This window comes from Lotus japonicus, chromosome 2 (assembly GCF_012489685.1).
Source record: "Lotus japonicus ecotype B-129 chromosome 2, LjGifu_v1.2".
Classification (NCBI taxonomy): Eukaryota; Viridiplantae; Streptophyta; class Magnoliopsida; order Fabales; family Fabaceae; genus Lotus; species Lotus japonicus.
The window spans coordinates 81,772,446-81,783,100 of NC_080042.1; the positions used below are offsets into that span (position 1 = coordinate 81,772,446).

At 37.5% G+C, this 10,655-nt stretch overlaps 2 protein-coding genes and 1 non-coding gene across 3 annotated transcripts; 1 reads left to right on the forward strand and 2 right to left on the reverse strand.

Moving 5' to 3' along the window:
* LOC130740210 (uncharacterized) lies at positions 1-3,997 on the reverse strand. The gene is made up of 4 exons (XM_057592727.1): positions 3,733-3,997; positions 3,528-3,637; positions 3,339-3,423; positions 1-404 (listed from the first exon to the last, which is right to left on the reverse strand). The coding sequence occupies exons 1-4, from the start codon at positions 3,946-3,948 to the stop codon at positions 315-317; spliced, it is 501 nt and encodes a 166-aa protein (XP_057448710.1). The 5' UTR covers positions 3,949-3,997; the 3' UTR covers positions 1-314.
* Positions 3,998-4,185: 188 nt separating this feature from the next.
* On the forward strand, positions 4,186-4,257 carry TRNAM-CAU (transfer RNA methionine (anticodon CAU)). Its single transcript has one exon. It is a non-coding gene; the product is annotated as a tRNA-Met (tRNA).
* A 2,375-nt stretch (positions 4,258-6,632) lies between these two features.
* Positions 6,633-10,655, reverse strand: LOC130740211 (uncharacterized). Its single transcript, XM_057592728.1, has 2 exons — positions 10,009-10,655; positions 6,633-8,208 (listed from the first exon to the last, which is right to left on the reverse strand). The coding sequence occupies exons 1-2, from the start codon at positions 10,362-10,364 to the stop codon at positions 6,957-6,959; spliced, it is 1,608 nt and encodes a 535-aa protein (XP_057448711.1). The 5' UTR covers positions 10,365-10,655; the 3' UTR covers positions 6,633-6,956.

A 10,655-nucleotide genomic window follows, 5' to 3' on the forward strand; every position in this document is an offset into this window, starting at 1 on the left:
TTTGTGGCAAAGCAATCGATGAGTCCGATATTTTATTTTATCAAACTGCAAAATGAAACAAATCAAATCTAACCGCAAAAGAAGGATCAATCAGCATGTTAACAATATTGCAACATTGTCCACTAAAGTATGCCACTTAGAACTCGAAATATTATCAACTCTAACTGTTCCACACAAACAGATAAGAATGAAACTGCCCTGTAATTTGCTGTTCTACAGATTCTAAAATGTGAAAGTGGACAAATGATCAGAGTTAAAAAGCAAATCCTGACCAGTCCACTTTCATGCTGTAACTGGCAGCAACTTACAATGTTCTAACCACAGAAACCTAGCTTCTTCATCACTTTGGCATAAGCGGCAGGAACAATCCCAGGTTGTCTCAATCTGCGTTTGGATATCTTTGACTGCAATAAATATCAGAAATTCATCAATTTTCAAGGACTGCGTTCTATCCTGAGACATAGTATAGAATAAAGAAATGGCCAATGCACAAATATTGTAATGATAACGGCTTAGTGAAGTAAAGCAAAGATTACTGTTTGGACTTCATCAATTTCAAGTGACCATGTTGGTCTTATGACATTTATTTGAAGCTTCTAACTTATTCAAATTCAATCCCTTCAGACTTAAAATAAATTTTCAAGGACTTAATATACAAAATTAATCAATTCCAAGGACTACGTACTGTCCAGAGATATAGTACACATAATTAAAATATAAGAAACGGCTAATTCACAAATACTGTAATGAGAGAAAGAGAACTGAAGTAAAGCAAAGTTAACTATTCAAATTCAATCCCTTCATACTTATGGGAGTTTCATGTCTCACATCCAGCCGAGAGTCTCAAGCTCCAGAGACAAACTAGATAATATTTAATTGCACTATTAGACAATTAATTTCAGTTAGAATATCAAGATTCTTATTGTTTCAGTTTTATTTCCATGGGCAGATCCATATGGAGTGAACTATTAGGCCAAATGCCCCCACTAAGTTCACAAATCCAGGATTACAGAGACAGGTATTTTGTTGTTGCCCCCACTAAATTTACAAATTTAGTATTACAGATAAAGGATTTCTTTTGTTGCCCCCACTATGCATTTTGAATTGCTAGTGTGTATTCTGAATTGTCTCCACACTCCACAGTGTACTCTAAGTTCGAGCCCCACTGACATTTATCATTCAGTAAATTGTATGGATCAAAATCAGAAATTCACCCATAGACTTCTCTCATAATTCAATTCATTTCCCACTTTTGTTAAGAACATATAAAAGAGAAACAAATCCATTAATTACAGTCTAACCATGCAGTGTCAGAGTAACATAGTTTCCAAAATTCAAATACAGGGTTTTACAGCATTGTTCTTAGGAAATGTTATTTCCGTACTTACTATATCGTTGATACTTGATAGTTCTAAATCATATGTATGCAAAAATTGGGGGGGGGGGGGGCATAAGATGGGTCTGATCATAAAAGTATTATGTACTTATAACAGAACTTATATAGTGTAAAAGGCAATGTATGTTATCTGGTGGAGAGATAACATGTACTCTTCTAACTCTTAGGAACTTGTTTTATTCCGTTCTCTTTGATTCCACTCTTTTCATAGGAAAAGTAAATACATCAATGTCTAATCACATCATGTCCTGTTCTACTTCTAATAAAAACCAAACACATAAACCATACCAGCTTTATGTACCTGAAAATTTTAACCTTTACATTTTTTTTGAAACAAACCTTTACATTGTGTTTGGTTCAAAGGAGAGGAAGGGAGGGGTGATAACCCTTCCCTTATTTATTCAATGAGGGGAGGAGAGTGAAATTACTATTTATGCCCTAACTTTTAAAATAAAATTTTGGGTTTCAAAATGAATAAGGATATTTTAGTCACATGATTTATAATTATCTCCCTCCAAATCCCCCAATTTTGGAGGGGAGTCAAAACTGAGTAAGGAGAAATGTTGGTACCTTCCAATCAAACGCTAATGGAGAATAGTGTTGTCTTCTATCCTTTTCTGTTAAAATGTGCTAACTAGTTCAGTAGATCATATGTGTGTGTATTTATTAGCTCTTATATATTTGTAAAAACAATATTATTTTCAATAAAAAAATCTAATATAAATATTTTAAATGCGTGTATTGTTCCATTGACTTAAAATTTGAGGAGAGGCAAGTTTAATTATATTAGGTATGTAATGGAGGTCGGCCTTAGATGTGGTGTTCGCTTAATTTTACACAAAAACAGCTTTTCCACGAAATGCTCTCTCCGCAGCATTGTGATCATAAATTTGTCTGAACACATCATAAACTAATCCTAAGTCCAAACACAGTACTAGTCTAGTACTTTACCTAAAATATGTGTTACTTTCAGAACAGACAGTTATTAAGGGAGTTTAACAAAAACTATTGCCGAAGTATATCAATGAGGCACAAACATATTAGTATCTGATTTCAAGTAATCAATCACATCATGGGGAAAAGGCTACATGAGGAAGCTGCTACCATTCCCTGGTAATGGTCAGCCTTGAGCTGGGTGCCAACTGCCCAGCAGCTCTAATGAAGATGAAATAAGAACCACAAATGCAATTATTTTGGTCTTTGATAAATGACATGCTCAAAAATTACAAAGTGCAAACGTATCATATTGACCTATATGCAATGATTTAGCTCCTCCAAATTGAGGCCCGCTGCACTTTAAAGTATGGAGCATATGCCCACAAAAAATGCCACTAATATGACTATCTTGCATTTTGTTTTTTGAAATGCCTATCAATACATCACATACAAACATAATCACTGCCTTACCACCCAGTAAAATTTCAGAACCGTGCTTCCTGAGGAAACACGAGTTTCTCCATTTTCAGCAAACGAAGAAAACCAAATCACATTTTTCCTATTCCTTGTATTAAATTAGAAACAAACATTGTGTAATCCATGTCAGACATTATTGTTTCAATTTCCAAACACAATTTCTCTCATGAGAAAGAAACATGCTAAAAATTATTTCATGTAAAGTGTTTGGCCAATTCATCGAAGGAATTCAAATTGAAACGCCCAACAAATGCTCTAGAAAACCTATTTAAAAAGGACAGCAGCTATTCACTGTGAATATGCTAGCTTATTAGTCAACAAGAACTCAGGTCATTTCATTTGCATTTCACCTCATGAAATGCTGAAATATGAATTTTGTTTGTCAGTAACCGACAGAACAATAGAATCATCGAAAACTCACTCAGTTTTCAAAATAACCATCAGATATTTACATCATAAGAACCTAAACTAACAACCTAATTCATATCTACAATGAAATGAGAAAAAATGGAAAGGAAAGAGAGGGAACCTTCAAATGTGCATTGTGACGTTTACCCTCCTTCCATCGCCTGATAGTGCCATCATTCAATGGTCTAAACCTGGACTTGAAAGACCTGTTTCAACCAAACATTGCAAAAAATCAAAACAATCATTCACAATTCCACACTCACACACACACAAATCAAAAGCAATGAAGAACAAGAACAAGAAAACGCACGAGTAGGCTTTGATTTTGTATTTCTTAAGCTTGGAAACAGCAGGACTCATAGCCTTTCTCTTCTTCCTCCGATCCCTCGACGAAACAGCATGCCGCACTTGAACACCAAACTATTCACAATCACACCAAACACAATGCAACAGATTAATCAACTGAACTGTTGTTATTCACAGAAATGGTGAACGAAAACGAATGCGATACTTACAGAGGGAGGAAGCGGAGAAGAACGAGGTGCGAGTAGCGGCGAGGAAGAGAAGATGAAGGGAGGAAGGAAGGAGCGGTTAGGAGTGGAGAAATGAGAGTGAAGAGGTTGTTGCGGCGGCGCGTGGTGGAGGAGGCGGCGAGATGACGGTGGTGGTGGAGGTAGGCGTGAGTAAACGACGGCGATAGAACGGAGCCTCGCGAGGCATCGCTGCATCATCGTTGCCGGAACACTTTGAGATCGATTCTCAAGTTTTTTTTTTTTTTTTTTGCTTTTAATTTGGGGGTTGAGGTTTTTTTTTCAAGTTGGTTTGTTTGGAGATGAAAGAGTGGGCTATTTGGGCTTTTATTGTTCTTTTGGGTTTAGTGGAACGTTTTAGATAGAGAAGCCCAAACTGATGCCAACGGTTTTGATATCCTTCAATAAGTAAGCACGCGAACCGAGGAATAACAACAAATCAGAGTGGCGCAGCGGAAGCGTGGTGGGCCCATAACCCACAGGTCCCTGGATCGAAACCAGGCTCTGATACAAGTTTTTTTGTTAATTTAATTTTTGAAAGCTAAATAGTAAGCACCAGTGATTTTCTTTAGTTTGCTGGAAAAAAATTACTTTCAAAACGTTTTGTAAAAAAAATGTGTAATGATGCTTAGAGCCTTAGACATTTTGTAAGTGATGTATTTTTTTATTTTTATTTTTTGAAATGTCATTTTGTAAGTGAATAAAGTGATGTAAGATCTAAACAATACAAAGTTAGAGAAAAAAAGAAAGTAAATTATATTATTGAGACTTGTAAAATAGTAAACAATTTATTTTGGTCCCTGATTTTTAAGATACCAAATTGCATTCCTCTCAATTGGGGTTGAAACAGGGTTGGGATCTTGGATACAAGAGGATAGTTTGTGCTTACACGGTAAATATGTTGGCGCGACAAGCTTCTCAGGAGGGAATGCAAAAGTCCGGAAGCTTTCTCCCTCTAGTTTGGTTGCATCTTTGTATCATGATGCCACAGATAGTTTTATTTTCGGGGTTTCTTCTTTTGTATGTAATCAAAATAAAAGTGAGTGACAACACCTGTTACCACATACTAACATGTATCTAAAGAGAGAGCCTCAAACTTTTCATTTTTCATCCTTATCCTATACACAATGTTCCATTTATAGAATTCTAATGTTTGTTTTTTCAATAAATAAATGTCTTTCTTATCCAAACAAGTTAAACGTCATAATGATGAAGTATATATACTATTAACACACTATTAAACATACTCTATTGCTTAAAAGCAAAAGTCTTATCTCAAATGACGATGCAAACAAAATGTGTGAAATGAGCTTTTGAGTTCAATTCCCCACACAATCCTCACCATGCGGAGTGAAAAGTCTTAACTTTGGCCAAGTTTTGAATCTAAAATAGTCAGCATCCACAAATCAGATGTCGGTCGATGATTAGAAAAAAAAAACTATTCACTACATTTTTTACAATTGATCCATTTTTCAAAACTTGAGATTTGTATACAGTATTGTTCATTAAAAAAAAAACAATCATAAAGAATGTTATTAGCACTCTATTTCAGATTGTCAACCATGGCGGATTCTATGGTACAGGAATTTGTTTTTGGGTATTTTACCGGAATGATGTGGACCAATTACTATATTGCACATGTAATTGTTATTTATTGTTTCAAGTATGACCCAAAATTAATGATAGCTATTAATATGCCCCAAAGAAATTTAAAATATCATTTTTAGTCCTTGGTTCAGGTGAAATTTTTTACTTGGAACCCACATAGAAAATTTTCGCATCTCATGAAGCCAGGAAATTAGAGAGGACGCCGTCGCCACTGAAGGAGCGTGCTTGACAACCACCGACCGTCGCCGCTGGAGACTTGAAGGCTTCCATTTTGGCCTTGCGACTTGGGGCTCGCAATTAGGGCTTGCGTCGACCCCTACCATCGCCGTCGCCGCTGAACTAGTAAACTCGGCAGCCACCATCATTGTTGATTGCGTCGTCGCCTCCGAGGATGCACTCGCCGCTGTGTGAGGGTCCAGTTGAAGCTACGACGACGGTGGGTGCGTATTTGTTTGCTGAGGCAGGGTTTGAATGCTTTTGTGATTTCACAATCGATTTTGGTTAGGTAAGCTTTGGAGGTGGCTGTGATTCGCTCCAAATCTGGGATCGTTGAAACTTGTTCGCTCGATCTCTTAACTTTGAAATTGAAACCAAATCATCATCTTCATGTTCCTCTATAAATCGAATCAGTGGTGTTTGTTTCGTAGGTTTCTTGCTCTGCTATTTTCCCTTGTGAGATTGAGTTGTTTTGGATTCGATTTGCTTGTCTTCGGCGGTGACGGTAGCTTTTGTAATTTTGTTACTTGCTTTTACTAGATCCAGTGATTTCTTGCTTGAAGTGGAAATGAGACTTCTAGCTTTGGATACGGAGTTCGCTTCTTGCTTTTCTTTGGTTTGATTTTATTTTTGGACAAGTTACCAGATTAGATTTGAGGGTGTTGGTTTGTTTTGATTAGCTGGGTTTGATTTTTGGTGATGGTTTTGTTCTTCAGGGGCTTTTGATCTTTATCCATTCTAATAGAAGTTGTAATCATATCAACAGTGGTAAAAACTAGTTTTACAACGATAATTATTAAAAAGGGGGCATATATTTAGTAAACTAAAATTTAACTGGGTCATAATGTAAATAGTGTAAATCAGTGTCACTTACTTTTCCATGTCATCTTAAGTGTATAGAAATTATTAGTATATGTCACTACTGTAGCTTACACTCATTTGAATTTATGGGCACCGGAGCATGCACCGTCAACCATATAATAAAGATTGTCAACCATATAATAAGCAATTGAATGCTGTTGCGATGCTTATAAAGTTATATAATAAATTAGGCCACAGCATGAGTAATGAGTATATAGAAATGATGAGAAACAAATATGACAAAATACTATTACACAGTTATACTGGTCAGAACCCAAATCCTCAAACAGAGATTAAAAAAAGAAAAAAGAAAAAACACAAGCATGCCCAAGAACAACAGTAACCACAAGAATACATCTAAAATCTAAAATCAATCATGAAATAAAACCCTTTTTTACCCTTGCATGCACCACCACTAACATCATCATCATTTGCAAAGAATCATATAAGCACAGACAGCAAAATGTACCATGCACTATCATCACCATAACCATTCATTCACTGGTTTATTAATGGAGTTCAATTCAAACATGCACAGATTCCTTCGTATCCAATCCAGCAACAGCAGAGCTTCTCTCACTATCATCCCTGACATGCCCTGCAGCAACAGCACCTCCAACATCACTGATATTTCCAAAAAGCAACACAACAATCCCAGCAATGGCAGTGCAAAACGCAGCTCCAAATGAAGTTCTGATGTTTCCTGGAGACACTGAACCCACCGTGAACCCCACCAACAACCCTGCGCTTCGCATCCACGCGTACCAGATCGAAAATGCACCTTCTTTCCCTGATGGAGCACAATCCAGAACCAAAACCCTGCTAAATGCATGCAAAATCCCTGTTCCAGTGCTCTGAATCACGCTGAACACCACCAAGTGGCCCCATTTCCAGTGGCTGTGACCGTAGTAGAATCCAAAACCCGAAGATATCAGTGAAAAGAGGAACCCCACAATCTGCATTTTCACTGAGTTCATCTTGATCACACGCAACAGGGGTTGAAGCAGAGACAGAGAGAAAACAGGGAAAAGGAAGTAAGTTAGCCAGAAGAAGAGTAAATGCACTGGTTTAATGCAGAGCTGGCCCACTATGAAAACAACCCCTCCTGTGAAAATCGTCATGGTGATGAATGAGGAGATGAAAACACTAGCGAGTGCTCCAATGGCGTGAGGGTACTTGAAAACTGAGAAAGGGTGGAGCCTTGAGGAGAATGAAATTTCATCAGTGGTTCTGCCAATGGCTGTAGCAACATGGAAAATCCCCACAAGCCAGATTAGGCCACTGAAGATTGAAACAATCCAGAGACTCATGATGTCAGGTTCATTCACATTGAGCTCACGAATCATGTGGTAGGTGAAGGCTGAGATCAATGCTGAGCCTAAGCAACCAGCTGCGGTCGCATGAAGCGAGAGCTTGCTTGAGATTCCTTGCCTGATAGGGAATTGGGATCTTTTGAGGGTCGGTCCGGTGAAGGAACGGATCATGAGACCGAGGTGGTGGGTGTGGGCGGCGGTGGCGACCGTGCTGGCTGCGACGATGCCGGCAATGTAGGGGATGAAGATGGCTGTGACTTTGAAGAAGCCTGCAGGGAGGCAGAAGAAAACTCCAACAGCTGTGGATGCAACTGTGATGAATTTGGGGAAGTGGCCATCAAGGTGGAAGGAAAGGAAGCCAAGGATTGGAGCAGCAATAGCTAGGCCTATGGCCCAACCAATTGATGTCCATTCCAATGCGGAGAAATTTGAAGTTATGGTCTGATTTGTCAGTTTGCTATACCTGCAAAACAAAACACATTTTCAAACTTGGTTAAATATTTTTTAATTATGAAGTAGCTAGTTAGTAATCTGTAGCTCAAACCACTTAGAGCATTTTTCAATCAACTTACTTTACACAAAATCAATTCTGATACTCAAATGCTACTTATAGAAGCTCAGTAGCTTACACAGAATCAAGTCTAATACTTGGTAGCCACCAAGATTCAATGAGTAGCTAAAACAAAGTCAGGATCAATTCTGATACTTAAAAGTTACTGAGCTTCTACTTACATATAATCAATTATGATACTCAAAATTATGATACTCAAAAGCTACTCATAAAAGCTAAATAGATTACACATAATTCATTCTGATATTTAGAAGCTACTCATAAAAGCTCAGTCATGTAAATTTTGGGTATCAAAATTAATCATGATTTGTTCTGAATCAAGGTTGATACTCAGAAGTTCCTCATTGAAACTGACTTGTAAGTATCAGAATTGATCGCGACTTTTGACTTTAGAATTAACTGTAAAAATTAACTGTAAATTTACAGATGTGTTTTATTAATTGATGTAGGGCACAAAATATCATGTACATCAAGGGCAATTAATTGGGATGCTGCCCTGGTTTTAATTGGAACTTTGGAAACACGCATGGTGCACATGGAAAGGACTATTCAGTTCCTGTAGCTACAAACTGATGATTACTGTATTACTGTTTGAGTAGAAAGTAGAAACTTGATCATGTAATTCTACAAGCCATGTTTGGCAAGATTTGTATTTACACAAAGGAACAATCACTTAATTCTTAGTGGAAGCTTTTTTATCTTGTTTTGAAAAAAGTTATGTACTTTACAGAAACAGTTTCATACTGTCGGCACTGTAAATTGTCGATAATCTGATTAGTATCACCAAAGTAAAGTTAATAACAACCGACAATGACTTGAGTTAAATATTTTACAAAACACATGGCTAATGCTTTGAGAAAACAAGGATTATACACTATTCAAGTGTGTATTATGTACGTATATAAACAATGTATAGAAGGGTCTAAAGTGTAGCGTAAATACTGCTACTTTTTTTTTTAAAAAAGTGAAAATAAAGTATGATCAAGTGGAGTAAAGCAGTATTTTGAGGGTGATTTAACCGTTGTGGATAATATTTTTTTATATAAAAATGTTGAAAGTTCAAAAGATGAGTGATGACTTTCCTTAGAGTGGCGACAAACATTTTTATACTCCCTAGGAGGAGGGCACAGATTATTTTTATCTCTCTCACTTGTTTTGGCCAACAATTCGAGAACACAACTTGTTTTTTTCTTGGTACATCAATACAGTTAATAAATGAGGTTCATGTCCGGTGGGTAATGAAGTGTGCTTTGAATAAAAAGGAATCTTAACCCTTGAGTAAGAGTAGAGTAAAGTAGTAGGATTGTGAGAGAAAGCCACAAAGGACACGGCTTTTCATGATGGTGAACCATAGTGGAATGAAAACCAACGGCCCAGATATTATTTTAAAAAATTTAAAAACAACAGTGGAACCCTATGTTGAGGTTGTCACGCCCTTGTTTTCTCAAAAAATAAAAAAAATAAAAAACTTTTTTAACCAAAATGATTCATATCATACCCATCAATGGCCATGGCCACCTTTGAAAAATTTTGAAAAACTCAAAAAATAAAAAACTAGTCTAGATCAAGAAGGTTACTCATAGTTTGGATTTTTACTTAATTAGTTTAAATGGTTAGCAAAAAATTCAGGAAAAATTGCATTTTAAAAATGGAAAAATTGAAAATGTGAGTGAACTAGCTAGTAGTACTTACAGATGAAGTTCCTTTTGTGAGCAGTGTGTGCCTGCAGGGCGGTTGTTCTTGGCCCAGTCTGCAGGGAGGTTCTGTAGCTGGCTGATGATGAGAGGGAACACAACAGGGATGAGGACAGTTTGGATAAAGTAGGAGCAGAACTCATAAAGGTACCACCCCATGACTTCAAATCTTGAGGGTTTTTCTCCAACTTCTTCATACCCATTGTAAGCCTCTCTAGCTCTCAAGATTTTCATGGCCCTGTTGTGCAAGTCTGGCCTGGTGGCTGTTGTTCCTTTCCCATTCTCTGGTGCGCCGCCTTGTGCTCCTCCTTGGTGGTGGCCGCCACCTTCAGCTTCAACGGTCACCTCTTTCATCAGTGCTAGCTAGCTGCTTTGGACACAGTAAACGAAGGCAGAGGTGTGTGTTAGTGTGTCAGAGTGAGTAATGGGGTGAGTGAGAGAGGGGAAAGTGCAGGGGAGAGTGAGGAAAAAATAAAGGAGCTAGGTTGGAGGGTTTGGATGTTTAGTTTAGCCAAGGTGAATGAATGACACTAGTGTTAATGTGTTGTGGTGTGTTATGTTAGTGTGAGTCTCACTTTAGGGCATGTTTGGTTTGGTGAGTGCAACTGTGCACAGCTTGGCAAATGAAGCTTTTTTAGGGTGTGA